The 27949-nt window shown below is 38.0% G+C and overlaps 2 protein-coding genes across 4 annotated transcripts; one reads left to right on the plus strand and one right to left on the minus strand.

Annotated features, from left to right (window-relative positions):
• The first annotated feature begins 714 nt into the window (after nucleotides 1-714).
• LOC107220037 (facilitated trehalose transporter Tret1) lies at nucleotides 715-21789 on the plus strand. 3 transcript variants are annotated; one of them, XM_015658432.2, is made up of 9 exons: nucleotides 8256-8682; nucleotides 9653-10163; nucleotides 18327-18456; nucleotides 18559-18694; nucleotides 19027-19480; nucleotides 19691-19940; nucleotides 20020-20229; nucleotides 20340-20532; nucleotides 20638-21789. In XM_015658432.2, the coding sequence occupies exons 2-9, from the start codon at nucleotides 10144-10146 to the stop codon at nucleotides 20880-20882; spliced, it is 1638 nt and encodes a 545-aa protein (XP_015513918.1). In that variant the 5' UTR covers nucleotides 8256-8682; nucleotides 9653-10143; the 3' UTR covers nucleotides 20883-21789. The 3 variants fall into 3 exon arrangements, with proteins under 3 accessions (XP_015513919.1, XP_046593801.1, XP_015513918.1); XM_015658433.2 differs by lacking the exons at nucleotides 8256-8682; nucleotides 9653-10163 and adding an exon at nucleotides 715-828; XM_046737845.1 differs by lacking the exons at nucleotides 8256-8682; nucleotides 9653-10163 and adding an exon at nucleotides 2477-2750.
• Nucleotides 21555-27806, minus strand: LOC107220036 (Hermansky-Pudlak syndrome 3 protein). The gene is made up of 3 exons (XM_015658431.2): nucleotides 24001-27806; nucleotides 23722-23839; nucleotides 21555-23619 (listed from the first exon to the last, which is right to left on the minus strand). The coding sequence occupies exons 1-3, from the start codon at nucleotides 27238-27240 to the stop codon at nucleotides 23438-23440; spliced, it is 3540 nt and encodes a 1179-aa protein (XP_015513917.1). The 5' UTR covers nucleotides 27241-27806; the 3' UTR covers nucleotides 21555-23437.
• Between the last annotated feature and the right edge of the window lie 143 nt (nucleotides 27807-27949).

A 27949-nucleotide genomic window follows, 5' to 3' on the forward strand; every position in this document is an offset into this window, starting at 1 on the left:
TCCTCATCTAGTGCGGAAATCTCGCTCATTGTTAGTCTTGCAATGAACGAATATTTACAAAAAATGCCGCGTTACGTATGTGCTTTGGGTATACGTACAATATACATGCGTCAAAGATTCGACTATGCACGAATTCACTTCGGGCCAGCTACGGGCTTCGATATCAACCAATTCGTAATCTGGGACTCACAATCAGATCAGTATAACCGTATTATCAAGCTATCCTGATGAACGCAGAAAACAAACAAAAACTATCTTCTGCATGATGGTAGACCGATTCGTAAGAGAAACATACGAAAAGTCGAAGAAACGTAATCCGGTCAAGTACATATATCGACAACAGTATAGCCATGAATATAAATTGGCATAATAACTGCAGTGTCGGCATTTATTTAAAAAAAAATATTTCCTTTTTCTACCGAAAGTGAGACATTTATACCATGTTGTAAACAGGTTGGAAAATTATCTTTCGTTCGAGCAATACCGCATTCATGTGATTATACGTGTTTGAAGAACCCCAAGGATGAAAGATGGGAGACCGAGCGAAAAAAAAAGAGAGCAAATGCGTGCGAAATGAAGTAACTTATTGTCAACTGATCATCCCCAACTGTTCAAAGACTATAATTTACGTTAGGTATATATGCGATACACACCTATATACATAATGGTGGGGCGATTAAGTGTATCAGGGAAAAATTTCACGTTCTCGTGTCAGTTCATAACCGCGAGAGTGTGCTTTAGCAGTCGAATGTCATGACCCTACCGCATCATCATCCCTAATTGTGACGGTCCTGATATTAAACTACGCGGGGCGATGAGGACCGAGAGGTAATTTTTCACCATTTCTTTTCTTCTCGCGCTTTACTCCTTCGCTTCAATTCCCAATTATTACGTATAATTCGTACCTGATATCTAGTTGACGTCTATTTTATAGCGCAGATTAGGATTATGTAGATCTTTTACGGCCCACTTCACCTTCGCATATCGTTCTTACATGGAAGATATTGTGTACCGCGTGAAAAATAAAAAAACAAATTGAAATAAAAAATGCGTTTGGGGAACAAGAAAAAAAGAAAAGAATTACCGGAAATTGTGCAATTGTTGTGTATAGTCGCGTGATATCCGTACTTCCAAAATATCTATATCGAAACCTTACCCGCTGTTATCAAAGAAACAATCGCAAAAGACATCACGAATTCAACGAGAGCGATTGAAAATTGAAATTACGTCAATAATTATAATTAGACCTGGTTACACGATCCTGCGGTTGACGTGAAATTGTCCTTTTTGTCCAATTGTCACTATAGCTGATTATTCAATTCTGACAGGGCTATAACGCAAACTGGTAGAGATATCGCGTATAAAAAGCTGAAATACGTTCGCACCCTGGGCTTAATTAATTATACGGTGTCACGCGCGGGGTCAAATGGATTCGACAAATTCTAGGCCAGACATACAAGAGATGCCGATAGTATACTCTACTTCATTGTCGCATATTCATCTTTTCATGCCAAACGAAGAAAAACGGCATTATAATATTATAATTATATACGATAGCTAGTTACGCTGTATTTACGAAGGTACGGAGTACAGGCATACCCATATATCTCGATATACATTAATACACCTGCCTCTGAAAAGAATCACAACGACGCGCAAAACTGATAATTATAAGCTTGCACGTAGAAATCATGAATATTATTACGGTATATTATATCTACGTGAATTGCGCAATGACAAAATTTCGGAATGACAGGCGAGGATGCGGGGTAGAGAGGAAGTAAGAAAACGGCTTGATTAAAAAATCGCGAGATAAGAGTGAGGAACGGAAGTGGTATAACTCTTCGAGCAGAGGTTTCTCTTCGCGCGAGAATTCGCGTACAAGATATTATGTTGTAATATAAGTCAGTCACGAATCTTCGTACACGCGTGTGTATTATTTGATTTTTTAAATATTACAACGTAGAATTTGGTTTCCTCAATTATAAAAAGATCGCAAACAATTTGTATACACAACTTTACGATACAATGATACAAGCATATATTAGCGTATGTATACCCGTAACCTTATATTACAGAAACAGGCAGGCATGTCATGCCCCTGGCTTCCGTATGTCTTTGGGTATATAATTTATACGGACTTGATGTACTACGCTACATATAGATATAACTACCGCGTAGAAGCGGCGATAAATTTTTTCTAAAAATAGGTAAAACCTAATCCACACATGAGTACATTTTACACCTTGTGCCCGTACATGTATCTTTAAACTATTTAAACTAAAGCAAACAGAATATTTTTGCAATATAAATATAAAACAGTGTCACCACGCGACAGGCAGATCCATTGTTTACGTACCTACGTATTATAATTATGTACATAATATTATACGATATATGCATAGATCGTATATATATATGTGCGTGTTATTAAGTATGAGCAAAAATTCCATCAGTACCCATTATTTAAAATCGGAGTGTCGTCGACTTCGGGTCGCAAAGATAGCCGCCTTATCGTCTGTAAAAATTTCACCGAATTCGCAGACTCACGTTCTGTATTGCTCGCATTATACTAACTGTCAATCATACGATACAAGTATAATTATTTATTCGAATGCGATCTACAACGATTGCTATCGTCAACGGTGTGGCTGAAAAATCGTACATGGTGCAGAAGCGTACAATAAGAGATTTGACAGAAGGTGTCGCCGCACGGAGGAAATGAAATTTTTAAACGGCTGCCCTGCGGAGTAAGTTGACAAAAAGAGAAACTCTTTCGAATTTCCATTATTGACTAACATTTATTCTTTGTTTCCCGTATACTACAGTGGTGGATACGGTAAATTGGGTAAATTTTATAATTTAATTCAAGAAATGGGAATATATTATCGATAAAATGTGTAACAAACGATATTTTGTCACTCTGTACACGCGGCTGACTGATTCATGTAAAATATACTGATACAGATGTGTATATACATGTGCACATACATATACACATACACTCGACTCTCAATTCATTGCTCACATGCTGTCTTATCGTTCGGTACATAATCACGAGTTGGAAACGTATTACGACATGTACGAAAGGCGTATAATACCAATCGAGATTTCAACAACATTATAGAATCAATTCTGTAAGTTTTCGAAATATTCGTTGATATCTTTGTTGTAAGAAGAAATGCATTCACCGAAGGTTTCGAAAATTTTTAACTATTCATCAATAATTAATTAAACAAAAAACACAGATACCTATATATAAATAATAAATACGTTTCGCCACTGCGCATGAGTGAATTTTACGTTTAATCACTTATTTATTCGCTGATAACGCTCAGCAGCTGGTCGCTACTTACATGAATATACCGTTCGCCAAATTTCATATCCCATGCATTGTTTGACAAATAAATAATATAAGCTACGACTGAGTTCCGATGTCTACAGGGTACACGGATGTGTAAAAACAATCGCTGTATAGGTATACGCAGTTTTCTTTTTTTTTTCGTACATTTCATATTTTAACCTTCATATCATGATAACGATCCGGTGCCTTATAAAGCCGCATCGCATTATTTCACGTAAGATTTACGATGATATTGAATTGTACGGAGAGCCCGCGTGCCGTTTCATCATCCAGTGGTATCGCAATGGCGCGGGTCAAGTGCCTCGTTGAACCTTATAAACGTTCGCAAATTGTGACGGCATGGCGTACCGAACATCTTTGCGGCCCTGTCTCGAGATCCCCTCACAGACAACCGATCGTCATACGTACGTAATAAACGTGCATAACATACAACAATCAAGGGTATAACCTGGTCGCTGAAAAAACGGCGTCGTTTTAAATCACCCACGCGATAAAAACCGCACAAATCGGCATATTTGATCTTGTAATACAGCCGACGAAGGCGACGAGCGTATATCGTCGAAACAACATGAAAAAAAAACGTAGATAATTGGATAATTTCAACGTGTCAACCTGATCTTACGCGAACAACTTGGCAATGAGATATTTCCAACTGATACGACTGATCGCATTGTGCTATACGAACTATAATATTGCCGGATTCGCGATTTCCAGATAATTATTAAACACATACTCATATGTGATTCCGCGTATCGTGTTATAATATTATTTTATTAATCAATGTAGACCTGCGTCAACGCCGTTTATACAACACACCCATCCCAAGCAGCCCACAGCTAATGAATCATTGTCTAATTAACTATCGCCCAAAGTGGCCGTATATACGACAGGTAAACATCGTATACATATATTGTATCTATGTATGCGTATGTGTGCCGATCGCCTTATTATATCCATTTATATTTTTATCACAGCAGTCGAATAAGCAGCTGTTTCGCGCCATATGTATATAATACACGTAACATAACGTAACGCGAAAGCCATTCGAGCGGTATGAATTATACTTGGCCAAACATGCCTAATTGAAATAAAATCAAGAAAGACGGAGCCATCGGAATAATGTGGACACGAATTACTTGGGAGAGACCCCGTGCTGTGATATAATTAATTATACGGATATAGGCTGTCGAAAATAAAAGAGTAAAGAACGTTACAAATACTTGTGTTGTTTACTTTTGATAAAATTGTACCTACACTTATCGAAACTGGAGTTTACGTTTCATAGATTTTTCACAATCGCTGCATTCAAATCTTTTTACTGTTCATGTATAATTTTTCTTGGCCTTGCAGGCGCGCATCCAGGACAAATTTTGGGGAAGGGGAGAGGGGTGGAGGGGGCAAAGATAAAATTGCATGATAAATTTTATAAATACGAAAAAAAAACGTATATTTATTACTGTAAAAAATACTGCAAATCATGACTGTATATTAAACTTTCATACTTTCAGACTTTAAACTTTTAATCAAGGTTTGCCTTGATAAAAATTATTGCTGCCTATTTTGTCAACAACTAACACGTGAAACAAATTAGTACTAATAGCTTTGACCCGAAAAAATTTTTTCAAATCGCTCCGACCCGATATTTTTTTAGCAAAAACTACTGTGAAAAGTAGAACTTACCTTGGCCGTTGATATGCAAATGACATTTATGTAACACAAAGATATTTTTTTTGTTCAAATTTGAAAAGTACCGTGGATCAGTTTGTTTTAATGGTTGGGAGTTGAAAGGAAAATTCGGAAGTAGCAAACAAAAATCTTCATGAAGGTTTGTATGCTCGAGAAGCAAAAGGTAAAGTGGAAACAATCGGCTTTTAAAACCATATAAATTGGTGAAGGTTCAAAGTTTCTCGAATGCTTGTTTTTTCTAAAAACCGCTGTGTAATCACACGCCCCAGTTGTCGGTACTCTTTAATTAACCTTTGTGAGATTACTAGAAATCGCTAATTTACAACAAATTATTGCGATTTCGAAATCCCTTCACAACGTTTGAAACTTTAAGATTTTTATTGATTTCACGAATGTATTTCAAAGTAATGTAAATTGAACTGTGAACAATTTCATAGAATAAATTTCAAAGGCTCGTTTTCATGGAGCAGTATATTGCAAGCAATGTTGTTTTATACTCAATTAATTAATTACTTGAAGGAAAAATCGATTAAAATTATAATTATAGTATTGATGTCACCATATGTTACATCGTTGAGAAAATAAATCAAAATTACTGAAAAAAAATTCGTTTTTAAATTATTTTCACTAGAAGTTATTGAAAGCCCATCTTATATTATGGCTCAAAGATTTTGTTTTTTAACGCAGAATTTGGCAAATTTTTTTGGATAAAATCAGAAGTGTCCCATTAAACGAAAATCCAATTTTTCGATTAAAAATGGCCAAAAAAGCATGAATAAAATTTTTTTTTCAATTTTTGTATTTTTTTTCCAGAAAGAGCATCAAAAAATACTCAAAAATTTGTGTATTTAATTAGGTTATTTCAATTGTTGTCAGAAACATGAATTTTTTTCGTTAATTTCTTCAAAAATCGACAACTCCGGAATGGGAAGAGATAAAGAGCTAAAAATTTAGCTGAGGACTTCTTTCTATATGTATAAAAACATATTAAAAAATCATAAAAATCTAAGAGGGTCACCGTCGCAACGTCGTTGAAATGACATGACCCATATATATATAAACAGGGTGATATTGACACCGTTAAGAATCTTTGTAGACACAATGGACAGATTTTGAGCTTCTTAAATTCATGATAAGAACAATTATTTTCTCTCAAATTTTTGTTCCTTACTGTGATACTTTTCGAGCATAAAGACAAATAAACTAAAAATCTGTCCATTGTATCTGTAAAAGCTCTTGACTCTCTCAATATCACATTAAATTTTGAATCAAATCGGTCAGGTCAATCCTGAAAGCAAAATTATTTTGTACTTTTTGTATTTTTTTTTTTTTTTCTCACATCCAATAAGTGTACGTCTGATACTTTTAGGTCTCATAGTACTTTAATTACGCCTTGCGGATTTCCGAAATCTCGGAGGGAAAAAGTTCGGATTCAAAACGGGTTTTTTTACCGATACCGGAATGGTCGGGAAAGTTGAAATCTTCGGGAAACTCGGGACATTCTGACAACCCGGAATCTTCGTAAAACCCAATATCTTCGGGAAACCAGAAATTGTCGAGAAACCCGAAACGCGGATAACCTAACTCATCTAATATTGGACATGTAATATTGGACAAATGCTAAATACTAATAGTGAATAGTATATATCTAAGTGACATCAATATTTTCAGTAAAAAGTCATCTTTCATCGGAAGATACTGGCATCCCAGAAATTTCGATAAAACTGATTTTTTCGTGAATCCCGACATTTTCACGAACCCAGAAGTTTTCGAGACCCCGACCCGATACTTATAGATTTTTCCAGACTCGACCCGATCTGAAGAATCCTGATACCCTCAGAACCCTGATTGTAATAGTAAACACATGGAAATTTATTCCGCGACAGCAATCTTTTCTCCCTAGTTAATTACATTGGCAATGAACTACGATCGGAGAATTGCATTTTTACCTTGTTTGTCCCTCTATGGCCGTTAATTTATTGGTGTGCAATATTCTTAGGTAATGTTAGATCAGTGAAAAAATATTTGTCGCGGTATTGGTTCATCAAAATAAGTCTCAAAATTTGAAGACCTGATTTGTCTCAAAGCCGAAGAAAAGTAATTACACATATACGAGCTCTGCTCTCCCCCGGCCATGGATTCGCGCCTGGTCCTGGGTATTACCTTTCTTATTCATCGGATCACCTACATTTGTTCACTGCCTATATATAGCAGCAATCACTTGACGACCGTCAATTTTTTTCGTTGCGTATGCCAAACATTCTCCACGAATCAAAATACTCGCATGAGGAATACAAAAAGAAAGTAATTCAGCAAAATAAAACGTACAAATAGACTGCAAGATAGACCGTCTATAATATGTACATTATCCGTAATTAACGGATTTTACGGATAGGTACTACACGTATTTGAGACGGTCACTCGGACATTATCTATACGCGTGTTCTATCTGGGTTCTTACGACATTTCTTTAACCGCATGAAACTCGACGGTCAATTATAACTGGGGGAATCAAATTATTTGCACGTATACCAATGCACGGATCAGTTCGGAAATATCGTATCGTATCGATGTATCCGGAGCTGCGAATGTTCCAGAAACACTATCCGGCTATCGCAGGATGATATGCTTTGTGCTTGTACAAGTATAGGTACACAAGTGAGGATTTCTGAAATAACGAAAGAGTACAACAACTTTAGAGACACGGTTTTCTACACCTTCCGTATTGCGAATATGTACACGTATATGTCGCAAAGACGCTGCGGCAGGAAGACAAGAAAACAGACCTATAATACCATCGCGACGTAAGGAAATGTAATTTACAATTACAAGTCAGTCCGATCGTAAGTAAGCACAGCCCATTGCCAAAAAACACGTACAATTGTCGGAGGCAAGAGATAAAGACATTTAAACACGATATAATAATCATTTCCAGTTGGTATTGTTCCCGATGTTGTTCCGGGTAATTACCAATTAAGAAAATCGTGTATCTGATAATTGATCCGATCTAATATCGAGCAATCGGTACGTCGTGTATCTAATACGCGAGATCGGCGTGCAATTAGCGTGAAAATTAAACGGATTGGCGAGCGATAATGTCGACCGGCGTCATCGGCGGAATTATGGGGCGGCTGGTAGCCAATGTCTGATGTATGATGACTGTGAGGAGTACTGCAGCCGGCGCATGCCGTTCCGGGGTTGGCTCATTGTCAGATCTCCTGAATTAAGAGCCGGTCCGTCGATGGTCCGTAGCTGCGAAACTCCAGAGGTCTGATCAGTCGCGGTTGTTTGGCCGTGCGGTCCGGCAGTCAGTCGGTAAGTCAGTCAGCCACCACTGGAGAGGGTCACACGCATACATCCGCTCGCGGTCTAACGCTCTACCTACGCATCCTCATCCCGACCGAATAACACGCTCGTGTCCATTGTCCTTTGCACTCCCGTACGTCCTAAGCTTCCTCTTCCGTCTTCGTATACTTCTCCTAGTGCTTCGTGACTTTCGAACTCGTCGTCGTCTGCACGAGTATTCGACAATTTAACGCGACCCACTGACTTTTGGTGGAACAAGCGAGGAACGATCGAAGGAAGGATTAGAAGGGAAAAAACCCCGGCGACGCCTGAGCGGAGGGGTGAAAGTAAGTACGGTATTATTGTATGATGTACATAAGCGTGTGTGTATATAAATTAAGGATTGTACGAGCGACGGCGAATGAAATTACGATTACTTGCTACACGTGATAAATCGTATACTGTATATCGTAGCCTGGCTTCTTCTCTCACTCTATGTTTTATACAGCAGGTTGCTTTACGGCTCGATAACGACGCGCGAAAATTTTACGAGTATTCAATAACGCGTATTCGAATCGAGACGTTTTTAAATAGTTTTATCTGTTCGACAATCGAGAGAGAGAAATATAGCACCGAGAACCTGGAATGCGTTGTATCATGCGTTGATAACGAAAGAAACGTGCACATCGCGCGTAATCTGAGAAAAATATAAATTTCGCTAAGTCTCCGTGTAGCGTGTCAATAATGCCATCGTCAATCTCTGGTTGCCCGTGATAAGAAAATAAATCATATGTGTCATATCGTGCTCTCCTATCTCTCGATGGCGTATAACGCAAATTTCACTTCACGGACATAGACACGGCACGCCTGTCGTATATACGCCAGCAAGGATATGTACTCATGCATTACATTATGTGGAACCTGCACACCCGACCGCGGCCTTAGCAACTTACAACAAAGGCAAAATACAAAGTAGCTCGGCTCTGCAAATGATTGCTGCTGTACACCCGGTATGTCGTATTACGTACAACAGCATTGGCTTACGCGAGACTTGAACTCGCTTATCGTCAGACGTTTTGTATCTCGAGCCTTGGACGGTGTCTAGTGTTTTAGAAATATGCACGTGATTTGTGTCGCGCGAAATTAAAGTCATCCTGCACGTAAGAAGTAATAAATATAAAAAATATATACTGGAACAACATTTTTTTTCCCTCGTTACACTATACGATTTATCATTGTTATTACAGTATTGTTGCGTTTGAAAAAAAACGTTCGATGTTTCTTCACCCACAGATTTGATCTCTTCTTACGTTTCAGGAGGTAATATGAAAACGAGGTTTTCACCGCACCGGAACGGAAGGAGTTGACGAGAAACAAATTTTTAGAACACAGTCACACACACACATACACACACACGCATTCGACTTTTTTACTATACGTACAGATGAGTGAATTTTAATTCGAAGACATATATCCACACACCGCAGCAACCGGAGACCAATCAAGGTTAACCATAAAAAGAAGAGACGCGAGAAGAAGAGCGAGAAAAAAAAAAAGGAAAAAGATACGAAAAGCCGAAACTAAATTTAACAGAGCGTGAAGTGTGACATACGCATACATATGCATGTGTCTACATAATTCGTAAATAAACAGAAGAGGCAACAAGGCGAAAACTCCCAACTACTACTGCACTACCACCACCACCACCACTACTACTATTACTACTACTACCACTACTACTACTACTACTACTCTACTACTATTACTACTACTACTACCACTACTACTACTACACTCCAGCTAAGAACATGGATCCGTACTCGCTGAGGTGAGTTGCACGTGTAATTTACCCACACATACAATAGGAATCGGCCGTCCTCGAACGCCTGCGGCAACATTGTTCAGTAATTCTAATCCATCCGAGGATTGTATGACGATGATACGAAAATCATGGGAATGCAAACCACGCGCGGCACGTGTTCTCCTTTACGTCGAGAAAGAGAAAGAGCCGGTATCAACTGTTGCACAGCGTGGAGCGGCATTGCTGTCATCGTTTCAATCCGCGATCAGAATTCCCCGCAAAGTCAACGGAAACTTTTACAATCGTTGACGTAATATACGTTCACTCAACGTTTACCGCTAGTGGAGAGAAATAAAAAATAAAATCATTCAAAACGTGTGATAAAAATCAGAAGGAAAAGAGAGAAAAAAAAAAAAGAATAAAAGAAAATAAATAAAAGAACGATACTCATTGTCAGCTGGTAAAATTGCTCAAAGCAATTTGAAAACGTGTGCGTTTGTAATGCGTAAGAAGCTGTGGAAGCGTGAATGTATTTCGATTGATACGTTTGACCGACAGATATGGGGGGCAAAAAAAAAAAGAGAGAGACGGAGGGAACCCGACCCGATAAAAAGTGTAGCCTCTTTTTCTTCCCACCAACTCATTGTAGGTATATATCTATAAGTAACGGAAGGTATATAGTATACACGTAGCGAAATGTAGGTATTCGTGCGAGTCGTAGGAATGATTTACAAATCTGACTTTCTACAGTCGGGTTTGTTACATATGTTATTCATTACAATCCGCTGCTGCTGATATTTTCACCCCGAGTAAAAAAGGGATTAATGAGTCGACAAAAAGAGAAAGAGAGAGCGTGAAGGCGGAATGATTAAGTGATACATATAGTAAAATATGTTATCTAACCAGACATTATTTGCAAATAAAATCCTTGATATACGCCGCGGCGATTGATATATGTGTCACGTACATATTGGTTATCTGTAAATATACTTGTTGCGGTGTATTAAGGCCAGGGCAAATGGAAAACAGAAAAGGTTAGAGAAGGAACACTACTGAAAATGTTTATGTGTCAAATCATATCATGTTTTCAAAGAATTCAGCGTGTAATTTATTAAATGATTTATTTTGTAAATCCGATAAGATATATAAGAAATAACGTAATAAATCACGAAAGCACGAATCATCAGATATACTAGATAAATTTTGATCCAGTATATCTGATGATTCGGGCTTTCATAATTAGTTATGCGATTTCTTATACATTTTATAGAATGTTCCAAACAAACCGTGTAATAAATTACACGCTGAATTCTTTCAAAACATTATACGACTTGACACATGAACATTTTCAGTAGGGGAGACACCGCACTGTCGATCGTAGAGAACCGTCGCGTCGTTCCAAAAATAATTGAAAAAAAAAAAAAGTAAACAATCAACGGCATGTAATCTCGTCGTAAAGTTGGGATGTAAGGGAAAGGAAGAATCGATTCCACGTGATAATACATGTTCGTCACGGCGGAAGGACGAAAGGTTGGGTATTCTTTGGGAGGGGATATGCAATGATCGATCGCGCGCGAAGAATACAGCTGATCGTGAGCTGCTACACGTGCGCGTGGCTTTTGCCGCTAACGCCGTAAAGTCTGACAGAGGCGAGTGCAACGCTCCTCGACCTCCCCCCCACTCCCCGACTTGGACACACATGCATGTCCCAATGCATTATGCATGTCGCATGCTACTGCAGGTGAGTGCATAGGTGTAACGGAGAAGGAGGAGGAGGAGGAGGAAAGAGGAGCTTAGGTACATACACTTGACCGTATATTATAACTACTTCTGACGCTCCCCGTTTCAGTGAGTCTTATGTACCGCGTAGGATGTAAAGTATGATAAACGCGTTCCGAGTATAAATCAGACCGTTTTTTACATAGTTATTATTGCTTCCTATTTGTTATTTATTTATTTTTGTTTATTTTTTTTTTTTCATTTGCATTTGTCAAATGATTGATTATGTAAATTTTCCTCGATAACATTATTGGATATGTTTCCGATATGGATCGGAAACCGCGGGGGGGGGGGGCAAATCGCGTAAAACAACGGAAAATTATTTCAAATCATTATCCTCGTTACCATTTGTAGCTAATATACCTAAACGTTACGCGGCGATGCCTATATGAGCATGAAGTGACGCGGCGTCTAGAGTTACACAAGCATAGCGGGAGATGAGACAGGAAAACGGAGAGAAAATACAAGGTCACCACAATACACAAAAGCCGTACGACTGTATTTACACGTCGATAGGAATGCGCTATCGATCCTTCGACAACAATCATCGGACGCTATCGATTCTTAAGCCACGGTGTTGCTCGTATCTTGTTACCTACCTCCAATGCTTCCGTTCCGTTTAAACACAAACGATGTATAACGATGTAGATTGGGGCGGGGGATATCGAGCTATTATTATACTCGCAACAACTTTTCTGGGATAGGATACGATAATTAATATTCCGTACGTAAGAGAGTCGAACGAACTTTTGGTCAGTTGGTTTTTTCTTCACATACATTAAGCATTTCACACCAAACCGACCTACGTCTTACCCTACCATCGGCGATTTTTTTATATATTTAAATATCGTGTGTAGTGTGCAAAAAAAAAACTATATGTATTATGTGTATATATATATATATGTATATATATGTGTATATATATATATATACACACGCACGCACGCACATATATAATGACTCGAAGAGACAGGTTAAAATATTTTTACCGAGACTTGTTGATGCTGCAAAAAAAAAGACTTGCACGCATTGCATATATGTACCATATTACGTGAATGCGCGATTTCAATATAGGTATTCAATGTGAATAAATTCAGCTGCAATGCTTAATTAACGAATTACCGACTTCTCTTGCGTCGCGTACAAATCGAATCAGGTCTTGTTGTTGTCGTTAACCAACTGGTCATTTACAGCTTATACGTACAACACGCGTCTGTTTGCCATATAGATATAAGGATTATTCTGCAAGATTCGCACCTCTCTGAAATTTGTTTTACGTACATTATAAATACCTAGTATGTCGAATATTATTACCTGGATACGTACCTGGTAGCAGTAGGCCTAGGCAAAATTAATTATCGACGGTGTAAGATCCGTGCGGGAATAATTATACACAAAGCTCCTGTTGTTCGACACGTCGGCGTTTGGCCAAACTACGTAATCGCGAATGAGAATTGAAAAAAAAAAAAAAAAAAACGATAAAAACGATAAACTGTCATCAAACGAAAGAGAAGATAAACACAACGATGGAAGAATTCACTCGTCAAGTGCAAAAGGATGAAAAAATATTCAAGGCTAAACTATCGGGATTTTTCGTACACATATTTTGTAACTCTTTCCTTAGCCATCGATGCCGCGAATAAACGAAAAAAAAAGAAATAAAACAAACACAAGTATAACGACACAGCGCAGTGAAACTTTGGACTTACTTCCTTGATTCACGTGCCAAGTTTGTAATCTCGCAATGCTGGATGGTTCAAGGGCTCAGAGTTCTATTGATGTATTACGTACACCTACGATGTAGATACCCGAGAAGCGAAATATTGTCGACAATGGCAAAGTATTTTTTTCAACAACATACTCGAGGAGCCTCCTTTGGCCTTCTTTTCGTTCGCGGTATGTATCTCACTGCAAGATATGACTTGCACCTATCCTATCGTATTATACCTACTTCTCAGAAGTTAGATTTCCAGTTACTGAATACGAAATTGCGAATTCGTAGGCACATAAATTAAGTCGTCCCGAACAGCTGACGATAATAGTGACTATTTTTTTTATATCCCTAAGCTGAACGAATATATCGTTTACATATACGCTCCCAACAATCAGTCGTTATTGAAAATATCCAGTTGCGAACAGGCTGAACTTATCGCTGTGACATTTATTTATTGCACATTTTATATTCAGATGCAGGTATTATTCCACTTAACGATGTATGCTGAAAATTTTTGCTGCCGCGTATTTACGCGTACGTGCTTTGAGAATTATGTTGACCGGAAAAAATGACGAACCGATTAAAATATCTTAATTTCTTCGTCTAGTTTTCTTTTCGCTTCAAATTGTTTCGCATAGAATTGTGAACAGCGTTCGTAGCAGTTGAAAAAAAAATTAATACAATCGTGATAAAAAGAGCCGACATCTTCGCGTGTTAATTCTATATTTGACACTAAAGGCTTAGATTGCTTGTCGGAAAAGGTAACACGGTTTAATTGACACCAATTGGATCTAGTTGTTATATGTTGTCTGATTAACAAGGGTCTTCGAGTCAAATACATAAGGCATATGTAAGATATTGAATCAATGATTGATTGTGTATAAAAAGAAATGCAATACGTCTTCATAGGCATCGTCTTTAGACAAGCTAGAGATCACATCATATCTGCTATATAAACTACAGTTTGGATCGTTACAGTAATATATTTCTAACACGTGCGCGCATAATCGCACATGTAATATAACCTATTTAATTATTTTTTATCCGCACAGTCCGATTCGCGTCTTCGTCGTCACATAAATTTCGCTCGTCAACATACACATAAGTATATAATGCCTACTCTATTCCTTCGTTGTTATTATTATTTCAAGGTTTCTGGCCATGTTTTCTTAATTCCGACGCCGTAATGGGTGACAATCGTAATGGGAAGATCTTTAATAATAATCATGGTAGTAATAATAATAATAAAAACCGTAATAAACCGACATCGCTTGAAATCAGTTTTAATTGTTATTAATTCTGGAAGTTACGGTGTGTAACGGCGGACGAAGAGCTCGTAGTATTTAACGAAAATAACACGCGTTACCATATAGGCAGATCTTGCAACGTATACGCCTATTTATTACCATTATTACATATTCTCTACTTAGCTATTCTGCAGCAGTTGAAAAATAGGGATTATTATTCTCGCTACAATGGGGAAAATATACTCGAGAGAGTTCGTGGAATGTGATTGCTCACAATTCGGTTTACACTTAGTGCGGTAAGACTTGATCTAATGGCAGGCGAAAAGCGGTGAGAAAATAAAGGGGAATGAAAAAATGTACAATCTTGAACCGTTGTATAGAAATGAGCAAATACAATAGGAAACACGATCGACGCTGTACATCATAATCTGATACTCGAGCACGCCCTGCTGCTGAAACAGGCGTCGTCGTCGTAAAAAGGAGACGTGTATCCATCCTATAAGCTTCAGATTTGGCAACTAATAATTATTCCTGTACGGCTGAATATGTATAAACATAATGTCTAATTGTATATACGCAGTAAACATTGTCTGGGCTTGATACACGTACATACAGGCAGAATTCTGTTATCAACGCAATACAACCGTATTTGATGTGCTCTCTTTCAAATCTGGATATTTAAACTATCCCCAAATGCTGGTTCTCTTATCTTTGCGTTGATCAGCTGCTAAGATTTTATTAGTTTATTATAGGGCAATGCTGTACTGCACGGTGCAATAATCCTCTACAACTCCTCTACTAATTCCGATCTACCTTCCGTAAATCCCTTATTGTTAGTCTCGACACTTCGCGATTATCATATCTGACAATATCTGTGTCATTTGTTCTCGGTGAAAAATAACACATACAATCGTCCACCTCGAATGGCGCCGTAATTTACACAAATTTCTGCGCACATTCGTTCCTCCGCTTCCTTACCCCTTAGATATAAAAAGAAACTCTCCACTTGTCTACCAAATCGTTTAACGGGCCCATAAAGATATGATATCTTACTAATTGACTTGCGACGACAACGAATTGCTTCAATTTTGACGCAATTTTTCAATACCACATGCAACAGATAGGTGGATATTGTGTTTCGCGTCACGGTTAATCACAGCTGACCGCTGTTGTTTTTTATCGCAGCACAAGGCAGCGCGTGTTGGCTGTAATTGAAACTCTGCAGCGCTTTTTCCGCAGGCCTCGGCGTTGAAGAATTGTTCTTCATTTCCTCTTCGCGTAAAATGAAAGGAATTCCACAATATAGTGTTTCAAACGATACGCGAGTCTTGGTTGCATGAATCGGAATTTCGGAATAAATTTCTAATCGAAGGATCATTTTATCGATACGAGCCTCGTGCAGACTTTTAGTATTAGTATTACTTGCTATAATTTCGAAATACCATGCGCTCGACATTAATATTCAATCGACGATTGTTCAATACTCGTGGTTTACGTTACATTTGTAGACAAGTGCCATTGAAATTGCAGTGGCGTAACGCGTCGCGGTCGCAAACGTCGCGCAATCGACGACCACAACCTCGTGATCGCGTCCTCCGCGATTCGGATGGGGAAAAAAGAAGAAAAATATGCAACGTCTATTACCATGCGAAACAACGGGGAAACGATCCTGTTTTCGGCAATCCGGATTATCAGCGAGCTCTATGTTTTCCGGGCGAAGAGTAAGAAAATGTCGCGGTACTACTGCCAGAAGAGCGTATGATTCTTGTTTTTTTTTCATTGACAAAAAAAAAAGAAAAACAAATTTTATAGCCAAAAGGGCGTATATACTTTTTTTCAATATTTAGCTTGAAAGTAAGTCTACGGAACCACTGGCGATAAAAAAAAATTATACACCCTTTTGGCATTAGCACCGCGACATACCACCGTTAGGAGTGTGTCCAATTCTTATTTCTCGCTTGTTCGTCAATGTTTTAACAAACGCCATCGACGCCTGCACCAAATCGGCCAGTGACCTCATAGTGTCTGTTAATGCTTTATACACAAGTCTTCACGGTGATACAGAGATGATCCCGAATTGTACTCGCGAATGTTCATGTATATATGTACGTCGAAAAACGAAAGAGAAACCGGCGACAAAAGCTTGGAACTATTCTACGAAACGTATAACATATTTCTGCAATTAGTAAGTTCTTTGTTTTCGCGAACAAGATGAACCCAATTACTACGAATAGAATCTTATTGTTTGATCCGTTCTATTTTCACGCTGTTCGCGTGCCGGTTCCAACTAACAATAATACGCGACAGCGGCTCTGCTCTGTATCACATTGATTTTCATTATCTGAGTAGCCTGGGTTACATAAATTCGTCCTTCGCCGTTTGCAAAGACTCACTTCAATTGATACGACTCCTGCGATCAGACAACTACTCTGGTCGCTTTACCTACGTACATACCATGTACGTACGCATGCATACACACGCTGAATGCATCAATCGAGTTAGAGTACCAACATGTATACCTAGGGTATTAATGTGTATGTATTTACGTATTGTGAAACCATTAAAACGATTCGCATATTTTCGAGAGCTGCGCGTGAAAAACTCGATTACCCTGTAATTACAGAATTATGAAAGTTGCTGTACTAGCACGTGGGAAAATTATACCTTCATTCCTATTGTTGTGATACGCGTTTATTTCGAACCGACACAAGGGCTGATGTTCAAGGTTTCATTGGCTCTTTGGAGCAGGCGCGAATAAGTTGGAAATACGATTGAATCGACATGCTCACGTGCTGAGCTGAACCGTCCGAGAATCGGGCAATAACCTAAAGTGCGACAACAAAAACAGTTGAGGGCTGATTGACAAGGTTGAAGTAAGTAACGTTAACGTCACGAAACATCAGGAAGAATCTCATTATTTGGCCATTTTGGAGTGACTTTCAAGAAGTTGGCTTTTGAAAAATATGGGTATGTTTGATTCAGTATGGTTTGCTAAATCTCAGACAATTCTAATGGTGCGAAGTAACGATTTTTTTTTTTTTAACTTGCAACGTTACAGTAACGTTACTAACTTCAACCATATGCTGATTACGGGTATTGATTTGAAGACGTTCGAAACTTCGAGTTGTAAACTGCTAATTTTTAAACTTTGCACAATTATTTAAATAGATCATCACCAACGATAAGCGAACGATTTAATTATTTGACGGAATTCAATGCAATGTATTTAGGGGTCGAACAATAAATAAAGAATGCAACTATATATTTATTAATGTGAATTAGTTTCTATCCCACCTACATTTATGTTCCCAACTCTGTACTTACATGCATTGTACGTAACAGAAATAGAGATAAACAATTAATTTTAACGAATTGATGCATAACATTTAGAAAATTATAACCAATTTGTCCGCTTTCGTGTGAATGTAAAGATGTCATTTGTTTTTGCAGTGTTGAGAAGGAGGCGTCGAAAAATATCGAGGAAAATGAACGAGAATGTTTTAAAGATGCAATTGTCTCCTCGCGAAGTCTCAATAAGGGGTTCAGAGAACCACCTTCCATCAAGGCTGCATTGCCACAGGTATGATACGTATATGAATAAAACTTTTTGGAACAAAAAAATAAATTGTCATGCGTTACTTGTTTTTTTCATTTTATAATCATTAAAAATCCCACTACTTAGTTTGCAGCCTGCGTGATGGCAACGTCGTTTCACGTCGCTGTCGGGATAGCCATGGCATATTCTGCAGTTTTAGTTCCACAGCTCGAGAAGAATCAAGAAGACCTTCCCACTACAAAAACCGAAACCTCATGGATGGGTATGGTTTTATATTTAAACAATGCGAAGGCGATGCCAATATGCCTTGTATACAATGTATGTTACAAATAGGAATTGAATTATTACCAGGGGATTGAAATATTAATTACCTCTTATCATCTATATAATTGCTCAGGAACGAAAATACTTATCAATTAATTACGCATAAAAGATTAGATTTCTATCTCATCGCTCCCCAACGGAAACTGCCAATTTAATGTTTGACACAGTTACCGATGTTATCTCACTGTATCACACCACTTTTACCTTGAGAAATGATTCGAGGTGTTTTGTATGTAATATTGAAAGTACTCAACTAATTATTTGTTACAGCCAGCATTGTCGTGCTGAGTGTGCCAATTGGTGCACTGATTGGCGGATTCTTCACTGAAGCTATCGGCAGTCTGAAAACAATTCAGCTTGCTGCAATCCCCAGCACCATTGGTTGGATAATGATTGCGCTAGCTACCAATGTTCCAATGATATTGGTAGGTCGAGTCCTAACCGGATCGGCTTCTGCTATGGGAACGGCTCCAGCTATGGTTTACATCACTGAAGTTGCTGGACCGGAATTCAGGGGATCTCTGCTTGCAGCTGGACCAGGTCTGGCTTCCTTCGGAATGGTTCTATCTTATATTAAGGGTGCATACCTGGGCTGGCGCGTTATTGCTTGGATCAGCATTATTTATGCTGCCATACCATTGGTATTATTAATATTTTTACCAGAATCTCCTATGTGGCTTATCGCGAAGGGAAGGCCCGATGCAGCCAAAAAATCCCTCGAATGGTAAGAAAATTCGAACAAGAGTATTGAAAATTGTTCCTTTTCGCTTAGCTATCCAAGTTTTATAATTCTTATAAAGTCTGGCTTTTCTTGCCACTCCAAAATAGCGATCCAATTATAGTTCAGAATCCTCATGCAACAAATACTGAAAGATAGCATGGTATTCGTGCATGCAGCAAAAATATGGATTTTGAATTTTTCCTTCCGTTCCAGGATATACAGATTTGCACCAAAAGTAGGCAAAGTCACGGCAGCTGAGGATATGTACAATACAATTTTGAAAGAACATGAAATTAGACTAAGCGAACAACGAAGGAGCAAGCATGAGGGTACAAGTGCTAAGTTACGCTCCTTCCTCAAACCAACCGGTTGGAAACCAATGTTCATTTTGATACTGCTCTTCCTATTCCAACAGTATTCCGGGATCTATATCACTTTGTTCTATGCGGTTACATGGTTTGAGGTTAATATTTACGTTTCATCTGAAACAAGTCTTATCATGAAGCAACATATTTTTAAAAGTATTGCTTTAACGTTTTCAGGAAGCTGAGGTAAATGTAGATCCATACAAAGCGTCGATCTGGGTTGGCTTGACCCGACTCGTTTGTTCGATAGGTAACACTTATTTATTGAGACGATTTAAGAGAAGGATGTTATGTATAACATCGTCTGTCGGCATGGCAATTTTTATGCTGATATCCGGTTATTATACGTATTCTATGAAGATTCAGAAGGTTAACTTAGGAGACTGGGTGAGTTATCATTGGTACACAGTTTTTAGCCTTGAGCACCTCACAGCCGGTCAACTAGAATCGGCTCTTTGTGTAAGCGATGACATTGTCGACTACATGTATTCTTTCAGATACCAGTTGCGTGTTTACTGTTTTACGTTGCCACATCCATGATCGGGATGTTGACGATACCATGGACCATGACGGCGGAGCTGTTTCCAACGGACATCCGAGGTTTAGCTAATTCTATTATTTATTCGATAGGAAATGTTCTAATGTTTGCGGCAGTCCAATCTTACAGAGGTCTCACCGATTTGTTTGGAGGTAGGCATAGGGTCCACATACTTGTAAAATGAGATTTCAAGAGGTAGACTGAAACTGTAAATGTGATATTATTTTCCCAGCAATTAACAACTCTCCTTCTTTCAGGATCACATGGTGTCCAATGGTTCTTTTCTGCAGTCTCACTGGGCACAGCAGTCTTTGTTTATATTATGCTCCCAGAGACTCATGGCAAAAAATTATCAGACATTGAAGAATACTTTGAAAATAACTTTGTGGCAATCGGTTCACAATCGAAAGTAAAGAAGCGAAATGTTCACAAGATCACCAAGCAAGATGCAAATGCAGCCGTGTCTGAACCTCTCAATCCAAAGTCAAAAGAGATGGTATAATGTGTATTATAAATTCGACTGTAGGATATGGTCGAGTAGAGTATGTTTAGAAAATTTATACAAGTGACTCGTATAACAATAATATCAGCGATGACACCATGAACTTCATTGGACAACTATTCAGCTGAGAATGTTTGAAATCACGTTTACGAATCTTACGTATTAATTTAAATTGTTACTTTGTAGATTTTGGTTTTATACTCGAACTAAGATACTTCGTGTAATCTGGCTGATTAACTGTATTGTACGATAGGTCTTACCTCAGATACATATAATTGTATGATAGAATGTTTGTACTTAGCGGCGAGAGAATGACAAAGAGTTGTTGACCGTATATCCATTTTGATATTAGTGAAAAACAATTTAAATCAAGATTTCTTCGAATCAACATTTCTACATATTCGCATACCGTTGCAATAACAAAGCTAGGAGTTAGACAAGATTTTGTAAACACATTCCAGACAAATTCAAACAAATGCAATTAGCGTTGTAAGATGCTAACCATACATATATATGTATAAATATTTATAGCGTATAGATAGAAGTAATTGACAAACTATTCATTGACTAGAAATTCAAATTCGTCTTTTCAGTGAACACTACACTTGTTATTCATCATTTACTTTTAACTTATAATTTATAACATCTTCGAACATATTTTTGAACATGAACCCGTTGTGACCTCTTTGCTGTAGAAGTGTTACTCGATTTTCTAGTAGCTGCAGGTCAAAGATGTACTGAGTAAATATGGAGAATGGTGCCTTCACTACACGTATCTCAAATCTATTTATTATGTTGAAATGCGAAAGCAACACTAGTTGTTACATAGTTGAAAATTACGCGAATCCGTTGGTTTAAAAAAATTAATTATTGTAAATTGAATTAAAATAAATGTGATATACATGTATTAACGTCTGTGTAGTTTCACGTCAAAGACTATTTATGCTACTGCTTGGAATATTAAATTTGCCTTCGAGGTAGATGCATGAAATCCAATCCGATGGAAATGACTGCAAATCATTTCCGAGTAAGATTCTGATCGATTTATTACGTGATTGATCATCAAACTGATACTATACAAATGAGGTAAGTATGACAATATACATGCACCACGGCACCGTTAATGTAACATTAATAAGTTTAATTTACCGTTCGTTTACAGACACAGCGATACTTTCTAACTTCATTCATTTATTACGTCGTACTAATTCATCGATGTATACGATACGAAATTTGAAATATAATTTATATGAATAGTTTAACAAAGAGAGACAGATCCTAAAGGCACATCAAGACTGCAGTTTACTTTCTAAAGCGTTGTGTAATATCAGATCAGTTATATTGCAATATCTAATTTATGTGATCATTGATTAAGACAAAAAATTTGGGATATGGAATTATTAAGTATAATTGGCAAAGTGAATGCTATAGTTCGTAGCAAAGTGGGAACCACAGTTTAAACCGAGAACTTGGACTTTGCCTGTTACAATTAGTGTGACAATTTGTTAAGTATACTTATTATTCTGTAAATCTTTGCCTAAGATACTGTTGAAGAATAACAAAACGCCTTAGAAATTTTTAAACTGTTTTAAAATTTAATCTCTACTTATAATATGTAAAAACACTCAACAGTCCATTATATTTAATATAATATGCATATATATAACTATAATCTTATCATTTAAAATTTCGTTAACATCAGTTATTAATTGATTACTAGTAGCTATCTGATAGTTGGTTCCAAACAGTATCTGAATTTAGCTAAGAAGCCGAATTTAGTCCATTACAGGAAGATCTTCCTTGTGAACTTTACAATTTTCACCCATTTAAATTTTCAGCTTTGTTGGAATAGATATAAAATATAACGACAGTGAGCGACAATGACAGAATTTCCAAAACCGATAATTGAAAATAAAGCATAATGTGTATTACGTTTAAATAGTGCAGATTCAACTGTAATGAATCGAATCATCAGTCACAGCTTTGTAACAAATTGAGATATTCTATCGTACATTGTTATAAGTACTTTGGCATAAACCGTGTATCTAATATGATTAACCATCAAACAAGTAATATCTTCATTACATTTTTCTGGATCGCCTGGCATCTCATGTGTTATATATTATATAATCTCTATGACTACGAATGACTAGTGTGCAAAAAAAAAAAATAAAGTCATTGACTTTAGAAATTCGAGCAATTAGCTGATAAAACAAAAGCAATATCAGATTCTCAACGATAAATTACAGAGCTAATTTATGTAGTTCTCAATCAGTGTTCTCTCACTTTGTTTTCCTGACATAAACAACTTATTTCTTATACTTATAAATTATACAAGGTATGTCAGCTATGACGAACTTCCGTTTGTACGTATAGAAGTAGGATAGCTCGGAAGAAAAACAAAATTCAATATACTAAATTTGTGTCCCAATATCAACCCAATGCACATACTCTGCACTGTACGGATGAATTTCCAACGAGGACAAAATTCTTTTTTTTAAATTCAGGACAATGTACAAGTAGAGTAAGATTTTCACAATTTACTACTTACAGTTTTATAGATTTAATGTAGCCAATAATTGATGACCTGTTGCGACAATCAACGATTTTACATGGTCCGCATGACCTGCTCGACGACAAGCATCTGTGTAGCGCTTGTATGCTGCTTCATCCTCCTTTGGTAGAACTCGGCAGAGTTCATCCAAAGGTAAAGTTTGTGCCAAATACGTCAGTGTGTCTGTAGAAATAACAAATGGATGATTGACATGAAGTGAGTATAGGATAAGTATCGAATACTAACTGAATTTTCTTGATTTACGTTTGCTATCAGATACTTTACCTTTCATTATTTGATCAAAGAAGCACTGTTGAGATTCCTGACCCTCGTCCAGCATTGAGATTTCATTTTGCAGCAATTGAATCAAACATTTCCACTCAGTTTCCTTGGTATATTTATCCTGTGGATTGAATGTGATAAGATTGAGATTGAGGAAAAAAGTTAAACACATCTGAGTATTAGAGTGTTATTTTCATTTTCTTTCGCATCAAGAACAGATAAATTTAAATAGAGTTTGAGAAGTGATATCTTTTTTTCATGGTTTTCATAATTTAAGCAAACCTTTGCATACTGTAGTACAGCCTGTGGGTATTCTATCATAAGCATCCGTGTAACTATCTCATTGTCGGTTATGCATAGCGATTTTAATGCAAGATGGCCCTCGATTTCTTGGGTCTCCAAAAATTGCTTTACTTCTCGTATGCATTCGGCAGGTAGGTATCCACTGGCCAGTAAGGCTTGCAGTTTTGGTACTTCGCTACGAATTGATTTGAATACATCACACGTATTGTTTATTTCTTCATGACGCTGTACTCTTTTACACTCTGTCGAGTAGGGGGGTAATTTATTAAGATACAAAGGCCGTTTATTGGCAAACAGGTACGCTTTTTCTTCATTTTGATTACAATCTGTAATGTTTTCTACTGTTTTGTATACTTTTGACTGTGTCAAGTTGCCCAGATATGATCTCACCAGGATTCGGAAGGCTTCCGCAATTGCAAAATCGTTTGCTGTCTCGGTTATCGAACAGCAAGACCGCTCCAACGATTTATCACCGTAGAAACATTGAAAGTATGTTTCTATAAAGAGCTGCAATGCTGCTGCCGCATCATGACCATCCCTCCCAACTCTAGATGGTAAATACTCTAAAAACACTTGCACAACTTGATGCAACGTTAGAATACCATCATCGATAAGCTGGGTCAGAACCTCGGCGAATATTCGTGTTTTCAGTTGCATCAAAATACCGGAGAACTCCGAGAAGGTTGGCACAGCTCGGCTCCGTTTTTTCAAAGCAGTTGAATCGAACAGAAGGTGCCAATGCTCGAGGACCATCTTCTCAACGAAAACTTCTGATATTGGTGCCAATACTTCCTTGGCCACTTCTTGTTTCTCTGACTGCAGGTACAGCAGCACGGTTGCCAATCTTGCGCAGTCGCTAGATACCTGTTTCGATAAAACATTAATCAATTTGTCAGTCGCGTATTCTCTCAATATCGAACTTCTCAGTATCAAAATTGACAATTCTTCGACACTTTCTGAACTTAATAAGTCTACTACATTGTGAGTTTGGAAAAGGGCATCCGCTTCGGGTCCGCTTCTCATGTTTGCTAAGCTTTCACTCAGATATCTGACCAAACCTGGAGCATTGGCTGTTGATTTCCTTGAAATAATCTCTGCAGTTCTTATCTGGGACATTCTGTAATAAGGAATACTCAATTCCCATTCTGTTTGTAAATCAGAATTGACATAGAAATCCCCCAACAAGGCGCACGACTGGCTGTATAAGCTCTCTATCCTAGAATCCGGGACATCTTGACTAATATTTGACGTATCCGTAATGGATGTACCAGTAAATCGCTTAACTTCTTTAGACAATCTCAGTATTGTGTGTGCTTCGCCAAGCAGGTGCCTGTACGTAATTGGGCTGGAGTTTTTGTGATGTTTAGCAGTGTTCAAAAAATCCAAGTACAAATTTTCAGAGCTTGGTAAATTCAAAGAGTACAAAGTCCAGGAGTTTTCTGCTCTGGCTAGAAGAACGAGACAACTACTGGTATACAATAAGTTTTGCATTCCCAAAAATGGGTGCAGGCCAATCAGGCAGACAGGCTCCGATACACTGGGGCATGAGATTTTGTAGTTATCGATGTAGTTTAAACTTCTAGCTATGTGGTGGGACAACCGTAAAGTATAGGACTCGAGTCCAGCTTCGGTGAGCGCGTGAAGGACAGTGTTTTCCAAAGCAATATGACGAACGGGTGCAGTGAATGGATAGGTTGTCAAGCAAGTCGGGTTGGAATCCTCACAGTTTGTTGCCGCAAAGTGGTAGACATATCCCTCTTGAGTGGTACAGATAATACATGTAATACCATGAAGATATTTAAACTTATCGGACCTGAGTATAGACTTCTTTAAGCAGAGACTGTTGCACTCCCTTTTCAGGTACAGAGGTTTTAATTCAAGACAAGTAAATATCTCTGACTCCCCATCATAGTTCGAGTTCTTGGGTTGGTTCGATATTTTTATACGGAGTAAATTTTTCACTGCATAATTTTCTGACCAACCGTCGTCCGGTGATGTTGTTTTTATCACAACGTCCATGTTGCTTGGATTCAATATAAACGGATTCAAGGTGTGTCCAGGACTTGCTCTCTCCAAGCTTATAGACGGTAGATTAACGGTAAATGGAAGTGAATTCGTTTCCACGATGCCCCGTGATGCTAGCCTTTGTAATTCATTGTGTTCGTTGCATACCAATCTTTCCCAATCTATGTACGGGTTGGAAATAATTTTGGATCGTACCTTGTTAGGACCCAGTCTAGAGCGGAGTAATTTATTGTTATTCAAGTTCTGGTCTACATTCACTTTTGTGCTATCCCGAGGGGATGATTTTATTCTAGAATCGCTAGTTACCAGAGAATTCAAATCAAGGCTAACAGCACCGGATTGTTCATGCCCTTTATAAGTAGTTTTGAAATTTAAATTCTCAATTGAACGAGGAGATGAATCCTGTTGTCCGGAACTTGATGTCTTGTCAGTTTTATCCAGTGAAGAAAAATTTGTAGATATCGAAGTTTTGTCAACTGAAGACGAATTCGTTGAGGCAATAGAACTGAGCTGATCAATGTCATCGTACATCGGATTCGTTAGGCGAAAGGCGAGGAAGTGCGTTGAATTCAATATGCAAATGAAATCTTCTGTGATTTCCATTCGAGTAGGAGAAAAACTGAAGCCCAAAGACCAAGGCCTTGCCTCAAAGTCTATAAATTTTAATTTCGAAGTTTGCTGAGTCTCTACCTTAAACTCGTGAAGAATAGCGCTACAGCCAATTGCAACAAGTAGGTTTCCTGTCATCTGACAGCATGCTATAACCGTTGGCTGACCGTTGAGAGGCAATTCTATCATCTCCAGACTATTCATAGGACGGTTTAAGCTCGGTGTTACTCTGCCTGCTATTCTTGCTCGCATGGCATGTCCTTGACTTTCTACTAGTGCCCAATTAACGTAAACTCTTACAAAGTAGCTAGTCGTAAGACCATCTCTTGATATTTTTGATTCCAGAGTTGCGACGTAATCGCCTGTTGTACAGTGGAGGATTTGACATACCAAATCGACGGTTGGAAATACTGTGAGAAGTTTCAGGTCAGACGTTTTGAGATCATGAACCTCGACACAATGGGTTGGTAATGCCAACAACAATAATTCTCCGTGAAGATTACATGCTACACACGATGCAGTGGGCTCTTCTATTGTGGCCACGTTCTGGCTCAAAAAATTATGCACTGGAATCACACGTACCATTTTTAATTCTGATGTGTTAATTATTCTTGGGAAATGGCTTCAGTTGAATTTGAATTACACTAAGCGTAACTTTTTGTCACAGATAAGACTGAGTAGATGGATTAAAAATTCGCTTTTGGGTGTGACTGAACTCCTTTTTTCGTTGTGGTGCGTCAGGTGTGTTATTAATTACTCGTGAGCACGGCTTGCATGACGTACAGAACTGGGAAGGGCTTAAACATCAGTTAAATTGCGATCCGCGTAGTCTGTGTTCGTAGTATTTTTTTGTAACTTCACAAGGTTATATTACCAGTTATTCTCTACAAAGGGGAGATTGCAGATCATCACGTTGAACTGAACACATGCCGTGAGAAATGCAGTTTTAAACATACAAATACGGAGATCCGAATTGAAATAATTTTCCATGCTGTTTTCATCGAGCTGTCAAGTGACGGATGGTTCCAAATCGTGACTGAGAACGTGCTGAGAACTGAGGCAAATGGGAAGCCGCAGAATTGAGAATCATCTGATGATAAAGAAAAACTACAGCATACGACATTATCGTCAGAGCCGCAATGAGCCGCATTCTATTGGCGCAAATAAATTTGAGCATCCCGCACGTGCTCGTAGTTATACGGTACGAATTAATATAAATAAATGGCAAATATAAATCGTAACAACTTTTAAGCGTGTAAATAATAACTTTCGTTACGTGCATTTTCGACTTTTG

This window comes from Neodiprion lecontei, chromosome 4, assembly GCF_021901455.1.
Source record: "Neodiprion lecontei isolate iyNeoLeco1 chromosome 4, iyNeoLeco1.1, whole genome shotgun sequence".
Lineage (NCBI taxonomy): Eukaryota > Metazoa > Arthropoda > Insecta > Hymenoptera > Diprionidae > Neodiprion > Neodiprion lecontei.